This window comes from Sciurus carolinensis, chromosome 12 (genome assembly GCF_902686445.1).
Source record: "Sciurus carolinensis chromosome 12, mSciCar1.2, whole genome shotgun sequence".
Classification (NCBI taxonomy): Eukaryota; Metazoa; Chordata; class Mammalia; order Rodentia; family Sciuridae; genus Sciurus; species Sciurus carolinensis.
In genome coordinates, this window is record NC_062224.1 from 106,486,926 (window position 1) to 106,511,474 (window position 24,549).

General features: G+C 35.8%; 1 protein-coding gene across 3 annotated transcripts in view; it reads right to left on the reverse strand.

The window, feature by feature from the left end:
• Ralgps2 (Ral GEF with PH domain and SH3 binding motif 2) overlaps positions 1–24,549 on the reverse strand; it is a 162,660-nt gene that overhangs the window by 96,496 nt on the left and 41,615 nt on the right. For all 3 annotated transcript variants that reach the window (XM_047520003.1, XM_047520002.1, XM_047520001.1), the window contains exons 2-4: positions 18,630–18,768; positions 12,484–12,588; positions 11,265–11,315 (exon numbers count right to left, since the gene is read on the reverse strand). In XM_047520003.1, the coding sequence (XP_047375959.1) occupies positions 11,265–11,315; positions 12,484–12,588; positions 18,630–18,686 (213 nt within the window). In that variant the 5' untranslated portion in view covers positions 18,687–18,768. The remainder of the gene's footprint in view (positions 1–11,264; positions 11,316–12,483; positions 12,589–18,629; positions 18,769–24,549) is intronic.

The window sequence follows — 24,549 nt, forward strand, 5'->3', positions numbered from 1 at the left end:
GGTCCACAAAGATCAGTTACCACAGTGGTCTCCTGAAGGTTGCTACCCGGGAACTTTGTCCCCATAAGATAGCCTTTGATGGCTCTGCAGTTCCTCTCCTGACCCTCCCATAACTGCATCCCACCCACCCGAGCTCCAATTCTTTGGGTATAATGTAATTTATTATATAAATGGCTATCATCATGCCCCTTTCTCAAGTCTCATAAATATATATACATAGGTTCCTATGCCTAGGCCTATAATAAATTTTTGTTTAGTTTTTCTATTGATATATTGATTGTCAATTCATTTCATTCGACTAAAATTATTGAACTCTTGGAAGGAAAAGAGAAATTTTTTAACTTCCCTACAGTCTCTTTCCTTTTGTCTTAGACTCTTAGGATCTCTAAGTCACACTAGTATATAACCTAAGAAAAAAAATTCTGCTACAAGTGTCATCTTTGTATGACCCAGCTATCCCACTCCTTGTTATTTATTCAGAATCCAACTAAAATCAGCATACCACAGTGATACAGTCACATCAATGTTTACAGTAGTGCAACTTACAATAGTCCAGTTATGGAACCAGTCTAGGTGCCCATCAAAAGGCAAATGTGTATATATATATACACAATGGAGTTTTATTCTGCCATAAGAAAAATGAAATTGTTATTTGCTAGCAGATGAATGAAAATGGAGAATATCATGCAAAGTGAAATAAGCCAAATACAGAGAGTTACAAGTCAAACATTTTCTCTCATATGTGGAAACTAGGGGTAGGGAGTGGGAATGGGAGTAGAAGGAATTTTAAAAGGTGGGAGAGGGGAAAAGTAAAAATTGAAGACAAGGAGAGTAGAGGAAAGGAACGGGGGTGGGGATGGGAGCACATGACGAAGTACTGGGGTATGATTATGCCATGAACATGCTGTAATGAGCCCTGCAGACACAGACACACACACTTAAGATTCACTAACAACAATCACAGAAGAGCGGTATCAGAGAGAAGCAGATCAGGGGGAGGAAAGATGCAAAGGAATGGGAAAGAACTGGGGAATGAGACTGTGATCATTATATGCATTTACGAATATAGCACCATCATCCTATTACTATGTATAATCATAATGCACTCAAAACATTATTTAAAAAGAGATAATTTACACCAAAGCATCTCACATGAACATCACAAAGTCTAAGCAAATTTAGTGATTCAAAGGATGCTTTTCTTTTTTAGGGTCTGACTTAATAATAGGATTTTTAGGAGTATACTGTGTTAGGGTTTAAATATTAGGTGTCCCTCAGAAGCTTATGTGTGAGACCAACGCAAGAAAGCTTAAAGGTAAAATGACTGGATTAGAAGAGTTTTTTTTTTTTTTTTTTAAACCTTATCACTGCGTTAATCAATTAAATGGGTGGTAACCATAGGCAGGTAGGGTGTGGTTGGAAGAGGTAGGTTGTTGGGGGTATATATTTTGTCCTTAGTGAGAGAAAGTCTCTCTCAGCTTTAAGGTGATGCCTTGACCCTCCCACCATGATGTTCTGCCTCACCTTGAGCCCAGAGCAAAGGAGCTGGCTGTCTATGGACTAAGACCTTTGAAACTGTGAGCCCCAGATAAATTTTCCTCCAGTAAAATAGTTCTTGTTGGGTCTTTTGGTCACAGTGGTGAAAAAGCCGAATGAAACTCTATGTAAATGAGCCTCCATCTTAGCAAAGGCTAAATGAAATATAGCAGCCATGACATCCCTTAAAATTTATTCCAGTTTTTTTGTGGTGCTGGAGGTTCACACCTAGGGCCTTGTACATGCTATATCCCAGCCTTTAACTTTCAGTTTTAAACTCAAAAGGCAAAAAGAAATCTTTGAATAATAAGTCAGATATATAAAGGCAAATTCTTAATGATCAATCAAAGTATATTTGAAAGAATATTCATGGATTCATTTTGAATCATCAAACTATTAAGCCCAATTTTCAGATGCATTTATTCTGGAAACACAAGGGAAGGCAAAACCACACAACTGTTGACCACCTACCCTATGCAAGATTTACTGAATTCACAGGAGTCACAGCTTCTCTTACGTCTTGTAGGTCTGATCTGTAAAGGGAAATTCTTGATCTAAATTTCATCTTGTAGGTTCCAACACTCTTAAAAGGACTGTTCTAAGGGTGATGATGTAAGGATACCTATAGATAGAAGAAGAGAAAAGGCCAATATAGACTAGCATATAGACAGAGACCAAGAGAAGAAAAGAAAATTTGATGAAGCTAAAAGGCCAGGGGTGGGGTGGAGTGGGGGACTGGAATGGGAATTGTCAGGAGGAAAAGATAACTTGCTGAGGAAACTTAATGCTCAAAAGTGGACAGATTAAAACAGAATCATATATCCACTAGTATTCAGCTTATATGCTACACAGAAAGAAGTCTCTGCCACAGATGAAGCACTCCTACTGCCACTATATTTTTAACCCACAAAATACGACCCTAATGTAATAGGATAAATTAAAATTACTCCTTCTCTTTCATAATGTACTTATGCCCTCTTTTCCTCCTGCCTCCCAATAAGTTAAAGTTATCTCTATGAGATAAAAAAGAAAGGCAGGAGCTATCTTTTCCTTCCACAAATACCCTGATGAACAACTCTCCAAAACACATTTTCTTCTTAGCCTTCTCTAGTCCTAATCTAAGCCTTACCTTACTACATATGAAGGAAGTTCATGGCAATGAACAGCAATAATTCATGACAAAACAGCTGCATCTTACTTCTAATAGGACAATTAAGTTTATTCCAGTCTACAATTAGAGCTTCAAGTCTGTGCTACTGCTATGGTTTGTATATGAGGTCCCCTAAAAGCTCATGTGTGACACAATGCAAGAATGTCCAAAGATGAAAGAATTAGATTATGAGAATTATAACCTCTTTAGTGGATCAATCCACTAAATGGATTAAATGGGTGGTAAACTTTAGGCAGGTGGAGCGTGGCTAAAGGAGGTGGGTCACTGGGGCGGGGGGGGTGCCTTGGAAGGTGCACCTTCCCTGTGGCTCCTTCCCCCTTCTCTCTGCTTCCAGATTGTCATGTCCTGAGCTGCTTTACCCTGCCACAAACCTCTGCTATAAAGTTCTGCCTCACCTTGGGTCCAGAGTTATGGGGTCAGCTGACTGTGGACTGACCCTCTGAAACCATGAGCCAAAATAAACCTTTCCTCCTCTGACTTGTCCTTGTTAGGACTTTTGGTTACAGTTACACAAAGCTGACTAAAATAGCAATCTTCAAATATTTCTTCATATTCATGGATTGCTTACGTTTTAACAAAAATGACAGCTTTCATTAAAACAAGGATAGAATGGTGATATTTCTGATGTCAGGCTTTGGAAGTTGCCACGATTATAGTCTTTTGGCCAACACAAAAAAAGTTTGCCCAGAGAAAGCACTTTATACTCACATTGCCAGAAATATCTCAATTGCAAATTTTTCAGAAACATTTTAAGTTTCAGAATTAGGGCTGGGGTTGTGGCACAGTGGCAAAGTGCTTACCTACCATGTGCAAAGCACTGAGTTTGATTCTCGGCACTGCATGTAAATAAATAAAATAAAGGTCAATTGCCAACTAAAAAAAAAAAGAATTCAGAATTAACTAATATGTCCCTCACTTAACCAATAATCTCCTTAAATCTCTAGTGTATCCCAGATGAATAGAAGAGTCTTATGTATTTTTATTTAATGTCTGTTTGTTGCTATATAGTCTTCTCTTGGTATACACTAGAGGATTGGTCCCTGGACACTCCCCTAACCAAAATCTGCAAAATGGCATGGTATTTGCATAGCAAATACCTTGAAAGATTTCTACATTACCTATAATACCTAAAACAATGTAAATGTTATATAAATATAGGCTGAATATCTCTTAACTGAAATGCTTCAAGTGATAAGTATTACTAAATTGACTCTAAAAGGTCTGAACAAATTTACACTCTCACGAACAGTTAACTATTATTATCTCGTGGCTTAATTTATACAGGTTGAGTATGCCTTATCTGAAACGGTGGGGACCAGAAGTGTTTCAGATTTTGGAATATCTGTATGGACTTTATAAGTTGAACATTACAAATGAAATGCTCCAAAATCTTATGGATTTTCAGATCAGATATGCTCAAACTATAACTATTCTACTTTGTTTTTGGGAGCGAGGACAAGGAAAAAATCCTGTATATGTTTAGTACAGATGTAATCTTTTTCCAAGTTATTTTCATCTGTGGTTGGTTAAATCCCTGGATGCAGAACCTGCAGATTCAGATGCCCAGTTGTAATCTAAATAACTTACTGTGTTGATCTGCTAGAACTCAAGTGAGGAACTTTCTTCTTTGAATGTGGAGCTTGTCACCTTAGGAACATTCAGATTCTTCTAAAAGAAGTAAATGATGTTACCCATGTAACAACTAAAGTGTGGATTTCAAGCACAAATCACTTCCTGCTTAAGACTTATCCAAAAAGTCAGAGAAGAGGAAAACTACATTGGCAAGCCACCATTCTGGTGAATGACCCAAAACTCACTCTTGAAAGGAAACTCCAATGGTGTAATAAATGTGGCAATGCCTTCAGAAGAAATACAAGCTTTGTAGAGCATCATGGTATTTGTAACAGGCAAAATCAAAACCCCTAAGAATGTAATAACACAAAGAACCTTTAGAATACAGTCAAGGCTTCCCAACATGAAAGAATGCATGCAGAGAGGCCTCAGAATGTCCAAGAGCTTTCTAAAAGAAAAAACAACAACAAAACCAAAAAAACAAACAAACAAACAAAAAAACCCTTCATGGTCAAAGGAGAAATCATATGGGGAGATCTATGTATGTAAGAAATGTGAAAAAGTTTTGGCAAGAGTTGAGCTTCAAATAAACACCAGAAATCACACTAGAGATTAACAAATGTACAAAACCCCGTGCTAAACTTCCACCCTCACTCAGCACTGGAGAATTCATAGTAGAGAAGCCTCCTGAAAATATTCTAAATTATAGGAGGAAAAAAACCTATTTCCACAGAGAAAATATTAGTTCACAGAATTCTCACTGGATAAGTAACAGAGTTTTGCTTATCCAAATGGAACAAGCAATGGGAGGTGACATGTGTATAGGAAACACAGTATGAAGCTTTGGAACACTCACTTCAAACTCAAATTCTGAACAGGTTAATGAGAATGACAGACCCCCAACCTAGAAGAGTTCGACTCAATAACCACCCCTCATCCTTATCACCTCTTAAGACTTGTAAGTTTTTATCAAAATTCCTATTTATTATTGTCTTATAACTACATTTAACTGCTGCTCTTCCAGGAATTTCTTTTTCTTTCTTTTTCTTTTTTGGTACTAGTGAGCTACACCCCCAGTCCTTTTTTATATTTTATTTATAGACAGGGTCTTGCTGAGTTGATTTAGGACTTCACTAAATTGCTGAGGCTGGCTTTGAACTCGAGATCCTCCTGCCTTACAAGCCACTGGGATTACAGGTGCGTGCCACTGTGCCAGGCTCTTCCAGGAATTTTTTTGAATATCTAGTAGGTATTCTGAAGATCAGTCAGTCATTATCCTTTTTATCAGGTTCAGAAAAAGAAATTAAAGGTTAAAGATAAAAAATATATTAATTAGTGGCACAATGTATCAATAGCAAAGCTGAGATGAGGCCCACAGATCTTCCAGTTCACGGCTCCAATGTTTTTGTCACTAAATTTTATTTATTTTATAATTCTAAGGAATTTAAAATAAATTTTAGATTAAGTGAAATTAAGTAAAATTTACTAAACACCCATTCAGAACTGTATGTTGGACACTGATTTAAAAGTAGGAGTCAGCAAAATAAGTAATTTGCCCCCCAAAAATGGTTTAAAGAAGAAAAGACAGCCAGGCACAGTGGCACCCCCCTGTAATCCCAGCGGCTCAGCAGGCTGAGGCAGGAGGATCTCAAGTTCAAAGCCAACCTTAGCAACTTAGTGAGGCACTTTGCAACTCAGCAAGACGCTGTCTCTAAATAAAATATTTTAAAAGACTGGGGATGTGACTCAGCAGTTAAACACTCCTGGGTTCAATCTCTGGTACCAAAACAACAACAACAACAACAACAACAACAACAACAAAATAACGAATAAAAAAGAATGCAAAAAGGAAAAGAAAGAGCAAGTGACAAGAGTTGCAAAGGTCTGTTGGTAATGACTGAGCACGCCCACAGAACTTATACCATGCCTTCTCTGTAATCACTATCTTTATAGTTTCAGCAACCACATTACTGTGTTTTCTCCCCATCACCAAGAGAAAAAGGCTACTTTTTGGTAGGAGGAGAGAATAGCCAAAGCCTAGTCTTATGTGAAAGGGATCACTATGCACTGTGAACACGAATAAATCACCACCTGAAATAAAGTTACATGTGGATACATACAGTGGTCCCTTCCTATCCATGAAGGACTGGTTCTAGCACCTTCTTCCCCTTAAATACCCAAAATCCACAGATGCTCAACTCTCTTATATAAAAATGACATAGGTTATTTGCATGTAACTTAGGAATATCCCCCAATATACTTTAAATCATCTCTATGCTACTTGTAACACCAAATATAAAGTAAATGCTATTTGATAGTTGTTATACTGTATTGTTTAAGAAATAAATGATAACAAGAAAAAAAGGATGTTATATGTTCAGTACAAACTCAATACTTTTTTTTTTTGCGGTACTGGGGATCGAACTCAGGGCCTTGTACTTGCGAGGCAAGCACTATACCAGTTGAGCTATCTCCCCAGCCCACAAACTCAATTCTTTTCCCCCAAAATTTCTGATCCTTGATTGGTGGAATCCATAAATGTGGATCCTAGGGATACAGAGGGCCAACTGTATACATTAAAAATGGACTGTGATTTGAGTAGTTTTGGTACAACTTAACTAATGATCTTTCAAGTAGTTTCACAAAGTGTATGTACAGCTTTTATAACGTTTTATATAAGCATGGATTCAATACTGGTACAACGGACAGAAATGTGAAAATAAATTTACTAGTTATAGACTCACAAGACAGTCAATATTTTTTCAGAACGTGAAATTTAATTTTGATTTCACAAGAATTTCTTCAATCTTTAGTGAATGTTCATATTCTAACTCCAAACAAAAGGAGACAGACACTATTTTATGCTAGTAAGACTAGTACACTAGACTAATAGCAGAACCTACACAATCTTTCGTCAATTTATCAGTAGCAATAGCTTGACAAAATACTTATAAAACCATTTTAGATAACAATTTGGCAGTACTCAATAAATTTAAAGATGTTCAAGATCTACAGCCAGTGATTAATGTACTAGAACACATGTATCAATGTGAGTTCTAGTCAACCATGTTGAACATAAAAAGCAAGCTAAAATATACAAAAACAACAGGATATCATTTCATAACAATCTATAACTTGTAATAATATATATTGCTACGGGATACCTATTATTATGGAAAAGATACAACCAAATGGACAGGAAAGATACTAGTTAGTGTTTACCTCACAGAGAGGTTGTGAGTGGGCTTCTAGTTAGGTATACAGGGATTTACCTAACAATTTTTATTCCTTATGGAATGTCTTCCATATTCCATACTAAGTAAAGAAACATTTTTCTGCCAGATGACAAAGTCCTGTTTATGCTGGCCAAATGGTCAGGAATGATAAAGACCAATACCGGTTAGTGTTTACCCCACAGGGAGGATACGTTCATTTATTTTGAGACTGAACCCAGGGCCTCACACATGCTAATATGTGGATGCTCTACCATGGAGTTCCACCCTCCTGCCCGGCATCCTCCCTTTAAATGCCATCTATCTCTACAGTGGTATCCCTCAAACTTTTATTTCCTGCCTGGTCTGAAAATATATGCCAGCACATACTGCCTAATTGAAGGCAACATCTAAAAGACAAGTAAAGTAAGTACATCTGATTCTAGCACTGGGGTCTAAATCTGTCCCTCCAGTCTTTCTCCACAGGGATGCATTCCACCTTATATTCTACATGAATGGATGCCCCTGGAGTTGAACAACACAACAATCATAACTTTCTACCCCGGAAAAATATCAACCTCATGCTTCTGGTGTCTGACCAAAAACTCTGGCGTCACCCTTGGCTCCTCTTGCACATACACTGACCACTTCTTACTCTACCCCTCCCATCCTGATCCAAGCTCTTCATCTCTCACCTGGTCTCCCTGATTCAGTCCCTGGTACTGTCCTTCTTCCCTAACTATGCTCACTTTCCCATATGCCCTAGGGCACAGTCAGAAAAGTTAGAGACCTACTAAAACCTGAATCAGAAAAATCACGCCTCTGCTCGAAATCCTGCGATGGCTTCCCATCTTTCCAGATTAATGATCCAAAGATGAGCTTCACACTCATCGAGCCCTCACTCTGCCTCTCATCTCCTACATTCCTCCACTACTCACTGCAGCTCACTGGCCTTTGCCCAGTCGCTCCTTGCCTGGAACACCTTTTCCCAGACACCCTCATGACTTGTCTCTCACCTCTTCCCAGTCTTTGTTTGTACATCACCTTCTCAGATCATCCTATATAAAACTGAAACTCCTGCGATTCTCACCTTCCATTCTCTTGTCCCTGATTTATGCTTTTCATGACACTGTTCAGCTCACCTCACCAAATTAAGATCATGGAGGGAGGAACTCTGCTTTTGTTTACTGTTGCATCTTCAGCAACTAAACCAGTGCCTAGCATGTAACAGGCATTCAGTAAGTACTTCCTGCATCACAACACAAATGGAAAACTGCAAAGGACAAGACCAATGAACAAGCAGAGTGCTTGTAGGAAAACAAAAAAGCTTATCTGAGAAAGCCAATCTTGATGTGAGACAAGTTGACTAGGATGTGCATAAGCTCAGTGGTGAGAGGGACTAAAGGAAGCCCAGTGTTAATGAGAGGAAAAGAGGTAGGAAAGGTGTAGGATAAGGTTGGAGAAGAAAGGAGAAGGCAAAACCATAGAGAGAGCTGTCAATTCTATTATGATGGTTTATTCCTATCCTCAGAGCATCAGGAAGCCACTGTTGTTTTAAGCAGAGAAACCACATAAGCACACTTACATGGTGAGAAGATTACAATGGCTACCAGGAAGAGAAGAATTCTTGAGGGGTCAGAGTAGAAGCACACAGATCAGGTAAGAAAGTACTGCAGTAATTCAATTAGGAGCAGATGGCATCTTGGAATGGGGCACTGGGAGTAGAGGTAGATATGGTATGCAGGAAGTTAAAAAAAAATGCTCAATGAGATTGGTGTTGAATGATATTAAGGGAGTAAAATCAAGGCAATTTTAAGGTTTGAAAAGTACTGTTAAGGGAAACAAAATGTTCCCTTAGAAGAGAAGTCTATGTCTTTAAGTAGTAGTATTTAGATCTTGTGTCTAAGTCCCTAGCTACAAATGGCTACTGAGCACTTGAAATGTGGTTCCTCTGAATAAAGAGGTATAGGGCTGAGGTTGTGGCTCAGAGGTAGAGCACTTGCCTAGCATGTGTGAGGCACTGGGTTCGATCTCCAGCACCACATATAAATAAAAAAATAAATAAAGGTTCATCAACAGCTAATAAAAATAAAAAGAAGTGTAGTAATTGTAAAACATATACTGGACTTCTAAGGTTTAGTACAGAAAAAGAATACAAAATATCTTAATTTTTATGTTTATAAGTTGAAATGCTATTTTAAATGTAACAGGTCAAATAAAATCATTAAAGTTTATCTACTTTTTACTTTATTATGTGGTTACTAGAATATGTGAAGTTATATAAATGACCTATTGGCATTGAAGATGACTATTTTCATATGAAACGGCAATGTAAATGTTGCAGTTTATTCCAAAGGGAAAAAATTAAGTCTAAGGAGAAGATCACTGAGTTTCAGAGAAAATTTAAAAAAGTAATTTTGTAAAGGATTTCGTTTCTTTGGTTTTGTTTTTCTGGAAGGTGAGAAAATGAATGTTTCATTTTTTGGCATTTGAATAGAAAACCCATTTTCTATTGATGTTATTTACAGAATATATCATTTCTCTTTTGTCTACTGCTAATCCAGTGGTTCTATTTAGGGAAGTTTTTATAGTATGGGAGAAAAGTTAGGAAAACATTGTGGATATGACAGGGACTCAAATCATTTGGATCCACCCCTTCATTTTATAGGTGACAAACTTGAGACATTAAGTAACTTACTTGAAAATCACTGGACTAATACCATTTATATCACAAGTATGAGGGAACTCATTACAGTCACTGTAGTGTTCAGGGTCACTATAGATTTGTAATATTTCACAAAAGACAGTACATTTTGTTCCCTAAAGAGCTAAAAAAAAATCTGTGCTATGATACTGACTTTTAGGATTATCAAGGACTGTTTTGAGGTACAAAATCCTATTCATATTCTTACTTGATAAAAGTGGGAAAAGCATCAGTTCTTAGAATCTGAAACCTAGTCTCAACCCTTAGCTGTTGTTATGGTTTGGATGTGTTTTCTGTGTGTCCCTCTAAGGTTCGTCCAGCATTGTGTGTTGGGATGTGGATTGAAGTTTTAAGAGGTGGAACCTTGTGGGAGGTGACCAGGTCATGGGAGTACCACCCTAGGAGTCCTCCGAAGAGAGAAATGTTCTAAGTTAGGCACTCCCATGTGCTTGGCTCCTGCTCTACATGGCTGCCTCCCTTTCTAATTCTCTCCTATGCTGTGCGGTAGCCACAAGAACTGACATCACTGAAGGTTCAACCGATAGGGTCTCCTGATTTTGGACATTCAGCCTCCAAAACTCTAATAAGTCTCTCTTCTTTAAAATGCATCAGGCACTTTCTAACAGTAACACAAAATGGACTAAGACTGCTGTGTATCCAGGATAACTGTCACTTGTTTCCTCATCAGTAAAATGGAGACGCTACCATTCCCCATGGTGTTCTCCAAACGTCAACGCAGTTCCGCCTATGATTCAATGTACAGCTATGAATGCCATGTTTCTGAGGCCTGAATAACAAAGATGTTAAAGCAAAAGCTTTAAACACTTTAAATATGAAATCTGACATTTCTAAAACATCTTAATTTAAGATACTATAATGTACTGTTTTCTATATTTAAAAGAAATACTTAAAAAATTTTTTTAGATATAGATGGACACAATACCTTTATTTTATTTATTAATTTTTATGTAGTGCTGCAGATCGAGCCCAGTGCCTCTCGTGTCAGGCAAGTGCTCTACCACTGAGCCACAACCCCAGCCCCAAAAGATACATTCTTAAAACTACTTACATCTGGTTGAATAGCTTTAAATACTGGGACATCCATTAGTGTTATCTGACCCTGTAATGAAAAACAAACATCAATTTCTTCTTTGGAACTTCAGGATATAACATATTCTAAATAAAAAGATTTATTCTGTACTAAAATATTACTAAATAATTTTATAAGGACTTACAGAAAAATGAAAATTTAGTTCCTATGCCATTAAATAGAATTATTTCTAGTTAGCTCATGTCTATCTGTATTTTCTTGAGATAAATGAGGTAAAATTATAAAATAAAGATAATTAAAAAATCAAAATCAAAATCATGTCTATTGGTTCATAGAGTAATGTTGTAATAATGATTATTACTTCTCAACTAGTAATAGAAAACTGATATCAATTTAAAAAGTTTTCTTCCTGGTCAGTGTGGTAATCCTAGCAACTCAGGAGACTGAAGCAAGAGGGTAAAAGTTCAAGGCCAGCCTCAACAACTTAGCAAGAACCTGCCTCAAAATAAAAGAACTAGGGATGTAGTTCAGTGGTAAAGCACTCCCAGATTTAGTCCCCAGTAACCACCCCAAAAGGGTTTTCTTCCTCACTTATAAAAAGTACTGACATTACATTAAAAAGGCAATATATTATATCTATAGACTTTACATGCTTAGGAACTATATCACTTATGGTTGTAAATATAAAACAAAATTTAACAATACATGAAAGAATTATATATTCTGATCAAGCATAGATCATTCCTGGAAAGTAAGAGTGGTTCAATATAAAAAAAAATCAATGTACTATGTTAACAGATTCAAGGAGATATAAATGAATATTTATGTCAGTCAAGAAATAAAAAATTTTCTAGATACCTGTCACAATACTCCATTGATGTCTCCATATTTCACTTCTCAATTTTTAAATTTAATTTTTAAATTTTCCAAACAGTAAAAATACTTCTTTGATATGTCAATAAAGTACAATTGACTTGGGAAGATAGTATAAGTAGCAATGAAAGGAAATACTACTTACTAAACCGAAGGTCTAACTTATGAAGCTGCTCTAAAAACACTACACAGTTCTGAACCTCCCCATGCCATCCTTCTGCTGGTTCTAGTCATGCTATTCCCAAACAATTCCTACACCCAGCTTCTTTAACAATCTCCTCTGCTAAGGTTACAAATTCTAACTCAATAGCACCAGTATGTAAAATATATGCAAAAACCGGAGTAGGACAGACAGGAGGCTTACCGCGTATTCTTCTGGTGTAACCTTAAGAACATCAAACACCACAGCATCGAAGCTTTTCTTCAATTCGGAGCCTTTGTCACTTAATGATTCAGAGCTGCTACTTTTCTATTAAATTGAAAGAAAATGTGGACGTTTTAATATTATCTCACAGTCAATGTCAGAGAACCCACACTGACCTTAAAAACTGAGGAAACTAAGAACTGCATGTTAACAAAGGCATGGAAAGCTGAGCAGAACATGCTGCTAAGCTGGAAGAGTACCAGACAAGGGCCCAGGCAACCTCAAATCTAACCTCAAGTTTTGATTTTATGTTCTTAAGTAACTATTTCTTTTTTGGAGGTGTGTGTATGTGGGTTTCTTCATCCAGACATCCTATCATCCTATCATTTCCTACAGAAATAAAAGATATAAAATAGTACCATGATTCTCAAATGGGACAAAGGAAAGCTGGGGAGAATGACACACGTATATAGTCAGGTATCAGGTACATGCTGAGAAATATGTTGTTAAGCAATTCTGTCACTGTATAGACATCACAGAATACACTTACATGATAGAAAATGTTTATGGCCTGAATACCAAAGTACCTAATTACATAAAAAAATATTTCTTGATATTAAATACCAGATAACCCTAATTCAATAATACTGGGTCATTTTTGACACACCTCTTTCACCGAAAGGTCATCCCAACATAAAAATCAATAAAAATATTTCCAACCTAATATGATAAATCAAATGAACCTAATAGACATCTACAGAATACTTTGTCCAAAAACAGCTAAATTCACTTTCTTCCCAGGAATTCATAGAAACTTTTCAAATACAGTCCATATTCTGCAAGCACAGTTGCACATGCCTGTAATCCCAGTAGCTTGGGAGGCTGAGGCAGGAGGGTCATGAGTTCAAAGCCGGCCTCAGCAACTTAATGAGGACCTAAGCAACTTAGTAAGACCCTGTCACACATAAAAAATAAAAAAAGGGATGGGGATGTGGCTCAGTGGTTAAGTGCCCCAGTTCAAACCCTAGTATCAAAAAACATAAAACCATATTCTAGATCATGATTTAAGTCTCCTCATATAATCCTGTGTATTTTATCAGATCATAATGGAATGAAATGAGAAATCAATAGCAAGAAAAACTATAAAAACGAGGTAAACACATGGATTGAACAATACTTCTATTTTATTTTTTTAAAAATTTGTTTTAGTTGTCAATGGATCTTTATTTTATTTTATTATTTATATGCAGTGCTGAGGATCAAACCCAGGGCCTCACACATGCCAGATAAGCACTCCACCACTGAGCCACAACCCCAGTCCAACAATACTCTTTTAAATGAGGAACAGATCACAGAAGAAATGAGAGGAGAAATCAGGAAATTCTTAGAAACAAATGAGAACAAAGATACAACACATGAAGATCTCTGGAACAGTATAAAGGCAGTTCTAAGAGCAAAGTTTATAGAATTGAGTACCTACATTAAAAAAAAAAGAAAGATCCCAAATCAACCTAATACAACACACTCAATGCTTTAGAAAAGGAAGAATAACCTAATGCCAAAACCAGTAACCAGTAGAAAATGGGAAACAAGATCAGAGCCAAAATTAATGAAATTGAAAATGGAAAAAAAAAAAAAAATACAAAGGATCAATGCAACAAAGAATGGATTCTTGCTGGGTGTGGTTGCACATGCCTGTAATCCCATCAGCTTAAGAGGCTGAGGCAAGGAGGATCGCAAGTTTGAGACCAACCTACACAATCTAATGAGGCCCGAAGCAACCTAGTGAGACTCTATCCCAAAATAAAAAATAAAAGGGGTTGGGGGTATAGCTCAGTGGTAAAGTGCCCCTGGATTCAGTCCTCAGCACCAAAAACAAGAACTGATTCTTTGAAAAGATAAATAAGATTGATAACCTCTTAGCCAAAATAATCCAAAGAGAAGACCCAATCAATGAAATTAGATAAAAAAAGGAGGTATCACCACAGACACTTCTGAAATCCAGAGTATTATTATAAACTATTTTGAAATTTATACTCCAACAAACTGAAAAACCTCGAAGGCACTGACAGATTTCTAGACACATATGACCTATCCAAACTGAACCAGGAAGATATAGAAAACCTAAACAGACCAATATCAAGCAATAAAACTGAAAGCAATTAAGGGTCTTCCAACAAAGAAAGGCCCAGGACCAGAAGGATTCTCAGCTAAGAATCACTGGTATCACCCTGATATGAAAACGAGATGAAGACACACAAAGGAAAGAAAACTACAGTCCAATATCCCTGATGAATACAGATGCAAAACCCTTAATACAGTACTAGCAAAGCACATTAAAAAACACATTAAGAATGTACACATGACCAAGCTGAATTCATCCCAGGGATATGAGGTTCCTTAAACATAAACAAATCAATAAATGTAATTCACCACATGAATAGAATTAAAGACAAAAATCACATGATCATCTCAACAGATTTAAAAGAGTACTGTTCAAGAAAAGGTCTTTGATAAAATCCAGCACCCATTCATGTTAAAAATGCTGGAGAAACCAGGAATAGAAGGAATTTACCTCAGCATTATAAAGGCTATATGTAAAAAACACAAAACCAACATGAGACTGAATGGAGAAAAACTGAAAGCTTTTCCTTTAAAATCAGGCACAAGACAAGATGTCTACTCTCACCACTCCTATTCAACCTAGTTCTTGAGGCAAGAGAGGAAAACTTAAGGGATACAATTAGGAAAAGAAGTCAAATTATTAGTTTGCTGATGACCTAATCTTATATTTAGAAGAACCCACAAAAAACTCTACCAGGTGTAGAGTTTGCCACTCTAGAGGTGGCAAATTCAGCAAGTAGCAGGATACAAGATCAACATATAATAAATACTTTTTCTATAATCTACTAGTTATTCTGCTGAGAAAGAAATCAGGAAAACTATCCAATTCACAATAATATCAAAACAAACAAAAACCTTGGGAATTAATCTCACTAAGGAGGTAAAAATAGAACAATGAAGAAAGAAATTGAAGATCTTAGAAGATGGAAAATATCTTCCATGTTCTTGGATCAGCAGAATTAATAGTCAAAATGGCCATACTACCAAAAGCAATGTACAGATTCAATGTAATCCTTATCAAAATACCAATGACATTCTTCATAGAACTAGAAAAACAAGTCCTAAAATTCATTTGGCAGAATAAAAGACCCAGAGTGACAAAAGGAATGTTGAGCAAGAAGAAGGATGCTGGAGACATTGAAAAACCTGATCTCAAATTATACTAGAGCTATAGCAATGAAAATAGCATAGTGTTAGCATCAAAATAGACAAGAGGACTAAAGGAACAGATTATAAGTCAGAGATGAGCCCACATAGTTAACAGTCATCTGATATTGACAAAAGTGCCAAAAATATATGTTGGAGAAAAGATAGTCGTTTTAACAAATGGTGCTGGGATATCCATGTGTAAAAGAATGAAACTAGATCCTTCTCTCTCACCCTGCATAAAAGTCAAATCAAAGTGGATCAAAGACTTAGGAATTAGATCAGAACTCTACAACTGCTAGAAGAAAACATAGATTCAATACTCCAACACACTGGCACAGGCACCAGCTTCCTTAATAAGACCCCTAAAGTTCAATAAATGAAATTAAGAATCAGTAAGTCAGACAGCAAATTAAAAAGTTCCTGCATAGCAAAGGAAACAAGGGTATGAAGACAGGGTCTACAGAACGGGGGAAAATCTTTGTCAGCTTTGACAGCAGGTTAATATTCGTAACATATAAAGGACTCAAAAAAGCTTAATGTCAAAAAAAAAAAAAAAAAAAACAACGGGCACAAGAACCAGACATTTCTTAAAAGAAGAACTACAAATGGCCAAGAAATATAGGAAAAAACAAAGTTCAACTTCTCTAGCAATCAGGGGAATGCAAATCAAAACTACACTGAGATTTCATCTCATTCCAGTCAGAAAAGAAATTATCAAGAGTACAAATAATAATAAAAGCTAGTGAGGGTGTGGGGGAAAAGGTACACTCATACATTGTTGGTGTGACTGCAAATCAATACAAGCACTCTGAAAAACAATATGGATATTCCTCAAAAAACTACAAATGGAACCACCATAGGACATAGTTAATCCATTCCTTAATATCTATCCAAAAGGACTCTCAAAAGTTCAATGATACACCCTCATCAATATTTAGAGCAGCACAACTCTCAATAGCCAAGTTTAGAATCAGTTCAGGTGCCCATCAACAGATGAACAAATTCAGAAAATATAATACACAATTGAGTTCTCCTAGATATAAAGAAGAATGAAATTATGGCATTTGCTGGTAAGTGGATAGTAATGGAGAACATCAGGATAACTGAAACAAACCAGACTCAGAAAATCAAGGATTGAATGTTTCCTCTCATATACAGAATCCAGGGTAAAGTAAGGGGGAAAAAAGGGGAGGCAGTGATCAGACACCATAAGGATAGAGGGAATACCAGTGGAGTAGAAGGAGGACGTTGAGAGGCAGGGAGGAGAGACAGGAAAGAGGAAGAAATGTGGAATGAATGACAAAACTGTTTTGTACATATATAGCACAGTGAAATCCATCTTCAAGTATATCTATAGAGCACCCATCAAAAAAATAGGGAGCTGGAGTGGTGGCTCAGTGGTGGAGCGCTTGCCTAGCATGTGTGAGGCCCTGGGTTGAATCCTCAGCACCACATAAAAATATATAAATAAAATCAAGGTACTGTGTCCATCTACAGCTAAAAATATTTTTTTAAAAAATAGATAAACAGAATAAAAAATGAATACATTTATGATAAGCCGAGTAAATATATATACAAACAGTACAGTCCCTATCTCAAGGAGGAAGAAAAGTTGTGCATGAATTTATACAAAAAGAGCTCAAAATTTTTTGAAAGTGATAGTTTCAAAAATAGAAAAATTCCTGTTTAGGGAATTAGAAAAGCCTTTATTAAAAGTACAGTGTTTGAAATATATTTCAAAAGACAATTTTGTTTCTGTGCAGTGAGGGAAGGGGCACATTGGAAAGGGAAGAAAAATTCTGGGTGGAAAAAATGATATAGGCAAAGTTACAACAAATAGGAAACACTAATGATTTATATAAACATTAACAAAAATGTAGTTATTTTCTTAACAGAAGTGTCAAGTAAGAATTAAATCCATTAGAAATAAAATTGGGGGCCAATGTGAGGAAAATCTTGAATGAATGGCTATGGGGGCATTTGAATTTTATTATTTGGCAATGAGAAACCACCAACTGTTTGGGGATAAAAATTCAAAAACTTTATTTTAACAATGTTAATGTTAAATTTCAATCAAATGGACCAAAAACAACAGAGAATAGAAGTGTACAACCAAACTAAAAGGTTGCTGCAATGTCTAGACAAAAAATCATAAATGAACCAACAAGGATGGTAATAGTAGAAATAAGGAGACGAAGCTCAAGTTTGGTGGACAGGCTGGCTCCAAGACAAGTGTTAAGAGTCATAAATTTTAGTCTCCTCCAATACAGGAGAAAAACAAAGGAGAAATACAAGAGACAAATGCTAAAATTATTAAATATTCTAGTTTTGTGGACAAGGCAAAAAAGAAAATCAGGAAGAAATAAAATTACAATATACTAATTAGAGAGATGAACACCTGGCTCAGTCCTCATTTCCATCTACAATTCCAAGCTACATCAGCAGAATAAGTCTTTCTAACAGTCCAGTCTGAGAGTTCCTTGATCTCCTTCAACAGGCAGGTGATCTATATGGTATCCAAGAATCCAGTGATTCCAAATAAAAGAAACTTTCTTTGCCTCACTTTTACTACTGTCCTCAAAGTTCACATAATGTAGGAATATTCTAAAAGGAAATTATGTTTTCTCTAAAATTAAACCTAAAAAGAAAGTTTTAAATAATCACTTCTTATCATTATCTTTCAAGTATTTTAAATAGATAAGGACTATTTCTAAGATGAACAGTGAATACATGAATGGCAAAATTGCAAGTTCTTAAACACACGTAGCCCTTTATCTCACATTCTCATTTTAAAATGCAACCAACCACGCTGACTGAAAAACTAGAAAAGGCAGGTGAGAAAATTTACCATGAGGTTTTGTAAAATGTCTTACCTCAGAAGCAGTAGCTGCGATATTAACATTGCTTGCCTGCCCGTTCATTAGGTCCATGCTTCCTTCATCAGTCCCCACCCTATGTTTACAGTAACAGAGGACTGATTACTTCATGTCCAAGGCCACAAATACATTATGCCTGCAAAAAAAACCAAAAAACAAACAAACAGAAGTTAAAATGTGCATCTCCCCTTAAGTTCAAAAACACCAATCCATGACTACCACCATGCTAAGAAACAAAATAGTTCATCTTTGCTGAATTCTATTTTTTATTTTAGCTAAGCCACTAAATCCAGATTGAGAACATGAGAACAATCCTGTAAGCTATTTTCAAATAAATGGAAACACCAGATGGGCAGTATTCAATAGTTGTTACTGTTTTCTTCCTAAGTGAAGCAATGCTTTTCACTGATAAAGCAGATACTGTGAGAAAAAAAATCAAATTGAATAAACTTTTAAGTAAATAAGAAATATAAAAATCATGTGGCAAAGTAATGTATACCCTACATAATAAAAATTTCAAGATCCAAATGGCACCTTTAAATCAAAAATATTGAATAAGCTTTCCATTTCTGGTGATCTAGCTTGTTAGGGACCAAGATACCACAGTCACATAAAAATAAAATATGGAATGTGTCATTAAAATACCACAAAATATGACCTGTTTATTTGTACAGGGCTTTCAGGTTTACTGAATACCCTCAACCCATTATGTCATTGATTTTCAGAGTTACCAAGACCATTAATTACTGAAGATAATATATCTATACAATACAATGTTATATTATTCCCAGGTAATACAAAGAAATAGAACCTCTGGGAAAACAGGCGGGTAAATGAGGAGCCAAGAACAAGACACAAACCATAAAAACCTCTAGTTAAATATTCTTTCCATAATATTGCAGTTTTTCTATCTTACTGAAAGTCAGAATATTTTCTTGAGGTTCTATGATCTTTACACAAATAACTTGCCATACAGCACTGAGTGAGTAACTTAACCTCTCTGACAAAATTTTCTCCTCTCCTAAGTTGACTTTAAGGTGACTGGACTTTAAGGATCCTTTTAAAATTTTCACAATATTTTTCATAATACAATGATAAGTGTCTATAATTTAATAAGTATTCTAATTTAAGTTTACAATGTTAACAGTAATTCCTTCAATACTAAGTTTTCTTTCTCTGAAGAAGCAATGTAAGATAGCAACTGAAAAGCCGAGAACCTAGAACAAGATTGCCTATGTGAACCCAGCAGACTTGAACTTTCCTGTGCTGTTTCCTGGTCTATTAAACGGGGATAACAATAAGTACCTACCTGACAGAGTGTGCTGGAGAGAAACAAGCTAAACGTATGCAAAAGCACCTAAACAGCGCTGGTTCCCAATAAGAGTGCTATTATGATGATGCAGATTTTGTTATACATACTTAATCCACATAAAGTTTGAATTTAATGGACTCTTCTACATAAAGAAGACAAAAACCTTAGAAATATGCCTCTGCTAAGGCACACACCAAACTGTAAAAGCAATGAATGAAAATGCCAACCTATTTCCTAAATGTAGCAAAACATGCTCCTGGTTTTCAAATACTTAAAAATTATTACTAATAACAGCCTTCAGTCACATCCTAAATTTATCTTCATTTCTTCAGATTGCCTAAGTACTCAAAACACTGTGCTACAATTTTTAAAATAAAAAATGTTTGAAATAATGGTGGTTTTAAAACCATTTCAAAGACTTTAGAAAACTGATGTGAACATGAATAAAGCATAGAAATACTATAATTTCCTCCAATGGATATTATCTTATTCTATAACCATCATTAACCTTATGACAACATTTGTTAATGGTCAGTTTATGTTCACACTGATACAAAACCGGCTTGGTCATTCTCATTCTCTTGACAGTAACATTCAGTTTGTGGTGAAATGTTTTCAAATAATTTCATCTCTTTCCATATTCTATGCAGAGACTAAGTATGACATGAATTCATAAATCAAGAGTGCCCCCTAGTGCTATAAAATTTTTAAAATTTAATGGTTAAAGGAATTGTACTTTGGGGATGGGGAGATAGCTCAGTTGGTAGAGTGTTTGCCTTGTAAGCACAAGGCCCTGGGTTCGATCCCCAGCACCCAAAAAAAAAAAAAAAAAAAAAGGAATTGCACTTTACCTATTACATATGTAAATTTAATTACTATTATTTACTGAAAAAAGGTAATGCACACTAGGAATAATAATACATTTACAAACTATGATCATAAAAGAATCAACTTTCCTCCACCTGTTTTTAATTAAACTGTCAAATATTCCATGATAGTGGAGGTCATATTAAAGTTCATTATGTGTTTAAAAAAAAACAGAACATAGTGTATCTTCAAGAAAATTCCTCATAATTATTGATGAATGTACTACATGTCAATTGTATTTAATAATGTTGAAGTACAAAAGGTTCACAATTAAAACTGCAGGTTCTAAGGGAGACATGGGTTTATTCTTTTAGTATGTGTCTTAAGACAAATATAAACTTTAATGTTTTAAGCTTAGTTTTTTAAGCTTATTTTTCCTAGTGTTATACATGGCACAAGCACTCATAATGGCTATCAACATCACAGCAGCTATTTTAAAATTCACTAGTTCCTACTTACTCTCTTTTCAACTAGTAAGATGGTTACCAAAACAGGGACATTGGTTCTTTCCAAGAAACATCCCCAAACATGGAATCTTAAAAGTATACAGACTACTTCCTTCTCAAATTCACAGAACCAGATTATCAAATTGCAGGCACAATCACTCAGCCTCCTAACTGCCTACCTTGCCTTCTCAATGTTATTTCCACAAGAAACCAATGCCTTTTTATGAATGAACAAGGAACTGAGCCAAAGCAAGAATTTCTCACTGATCTAGTAAATCTCATTTCACAGTACCAGTTGCATATTCATTTCTAAAATAATTAACATTATCATCATTACGAATATTATGCTAAAGATTTAAGAATTTTACAAAACATACTCTAGAAAAGTTAACCAACAACTGTAAGGAAACTGGTAATGATATGCATAACTGGAAACTTTTGGACAGTATGGAACTGAAATGCACAGGGCTGGTCCAAAAATCTCAGTCCTAAAAATTCATGCTATCAAAATTCTGTAGAAAAGGATAAAAACAAAAAACAAACAAACAAAAATCCTACAGAGAACTATTTGATCAAGCACTATTTACCATGCAGAAGCAACTTCAATGACTTGGTATATAATTACTTTTCTAAAATACAAACTGGGGATGTAGCTCAATGGTAGAGCACTTGCCTAGCATGTACAAAGCCCTGGGCTGGATTCGCCAGCAGCAGCAGCACAACCACCAACAAAAACAAATTTGCAAGGGGTGGTGGTGTGTGCCTGTAGATCCAGATATTTGGGAGGCTGAGGAAGGAGGATCAGTTGAGCACAGGAGTTCAAGTTCAACTTGGACAAAATAGCAAACCCATCTCAAAAAATAAATAAAATAAAATAAACCAAATTTTAAAATAACAATTCAAAAGGACAATTATAAGAAACATGAAAACAGCAGAGACAGTTTAAATAACAGAAACTAAATCTTCTCAGGATAATATTCTTATAAAGTTTCAAGAAGAAAAAAGATCATAGGGTAAAATATTTAAAAGTTACTACAAAGTTTCCTTTAGCATTAATTTTTAAACAAAATGTAAAGGTACACTTTATAGGATATTCATGGGAGACTCGAAGATATAAATGGCCTACATGTGGTAGCACTAAGACAAGCCCACTTTCAGCATACGACAGGTAAGATTATATGGCCTTCTCCATTTTTTTAATCTAAGAAAATTAAATATTAGCCCCAAATTTGCCAACACTTTATTTTCAATAATTATAGCTGGTTGGGCGTGATGGCACACACCTGTAATCCCAGTGGCTCAGGAGGCAGGAAGATCTTGAGTTCAAAGTCAGCCTCAGCAAATTAACGAGGCCCTAACAACTCAGTGAGACCCTGTCTCTAAATAAAATATAAAAAAAGGGTGGGGATGTGGCTCGGTGGTTAAGCACCCCTGGGTTCAATCCCTGGTACAACCCTGCCCCCAGCCGCCCCTGTCAAAATAAGCTTTTTGGACAAAAGTATGATGAATGCAGTTGTCTTTTAAAACCACTTCTGGTATAGGACTAAGCAAGATCATCTTTGCTATTTGCCACTATGAAAAGTTCAAGTTATTAAGACGGGAATTTTAAAAGGGACTGAATTGAGACATATTGGAGACATAAAAAGTTCCCTGACTGCACCTCCCAGAGTTTAGTCTCCCATCTTTGTGCTTCCAGGGCTCTTCTGCCAAAGTAGATTCCTGTATTTTCACACTGTTTATGTTCTTCTCCTTAATGATCTTTGACTTCCTTGACTTTAAAGACCCATATTTAAAAACAAAACACACAAGACTAAACAATGCAATCATTCATGAATGCCAGACAAAGATGAAAGTACAGGGAGAATAGCAATCAAACAACCAATACACACAAGATTTAACAGTGTGGTGAAGATTTTTACTTTGAGCAATACAGCTGACAAAACCACCTAAAACTATGCTCCAAGAGAAATTTAGAATAGGGGCTTGAATTCTGATACTAGTTGGAAAGAAAAGACAAGGTGGCCAAGAGACAAGAATGGAACTAAGCTCCATGCTATCTCCTACCCACCACATCCCTACATATTCCAACAGTTCGAAGCCTACCCACCCCATCAGTGCTAAGAAGCTCCAAGGGGAAAGATGTATCTGGTACAGGAAGATGAGATGAGTTGTCTGGGCTAGCCAGGGCTTCATGTTGAGGCTGAAAGTATTCCAAAAACCATCATCTCAGGCATGTTACCACACAGATACAGAATCTGAATTTGTTACCAGCATGGTTCAAGACCCTTGAAACAAGAAATTCACATAGAATATGTTCACAAGCCAGCAAGACTGCTCAAAGTCAAGGCAGATGATGGGAACGAAAATTTAGGAGAGGAACATGCCTTCAACCCAGGTAATATGAGATTCCTACAAATGAAGCCCCACTGACAAACTCAATATAAAAGTATTACCAACTCTATAAGCTACCAACCTACTGTAGGTAAAAGATATGAAACATCAATTATGAGGATTATTTTCCAAGAACTTCAAATGAAAAAGTATTAGAAATAGGAGATAAGACAAGGATTCAAACAGTGGCCTTAAAAGAAGAAACTGAAAACACAGAACATGATAAAGCAAGACAAACATTTCTAAAAGAAATAAAAATTTTAAAAAAACATACTTACACTGAAGAATTAAGCAGTAGATTAAACCCCAATGAGGAGAATTCATGAAGTCAACTCAACAGAAAATTTTAATTAGACAAAAATTCCAAAGAGTAAATGAAATGGAAAATGTAAGATTACAAAGAAATGAAAAACAGAATAGGATCTAACACAATCTAAGAAGAAATCCAGGAGAGAGAATGAAAGAAAGGCAATATTTAAAAATAATGAAAGATGGGCTTGGGGCTGTAGCTCAGCAGCACAGTGCTTGCCTTGCACGTGTGAGGCGTTCGATCTGTAGCACCACATAAAAATAAAAAACAAATAAAATAAAGGCATTCTGTCCATCTACAACTACAAAAAAATTAATAATGAAAGAAAGGAAATACTTAAACATCCTCAAAGAAAAAATATACCACAAAATTAGTCTACATGGTAAGCAATTAAAAATATCTTACATGAAAAACTAGTAACTTTCAAAGTAGAAAAACCTGTCCTGGTTTCTGTTTACTTTTAAAGCAGTTGAAAGTGAAGTTAGGAGGAAAAATAATTGTCTCAATCATGATTTTTGAGATGATTAATATTTCTGAATTACTGTCAAAGTTTTTAAAAATTCAAAATTAATTTCTCTTCATAGCAATTTT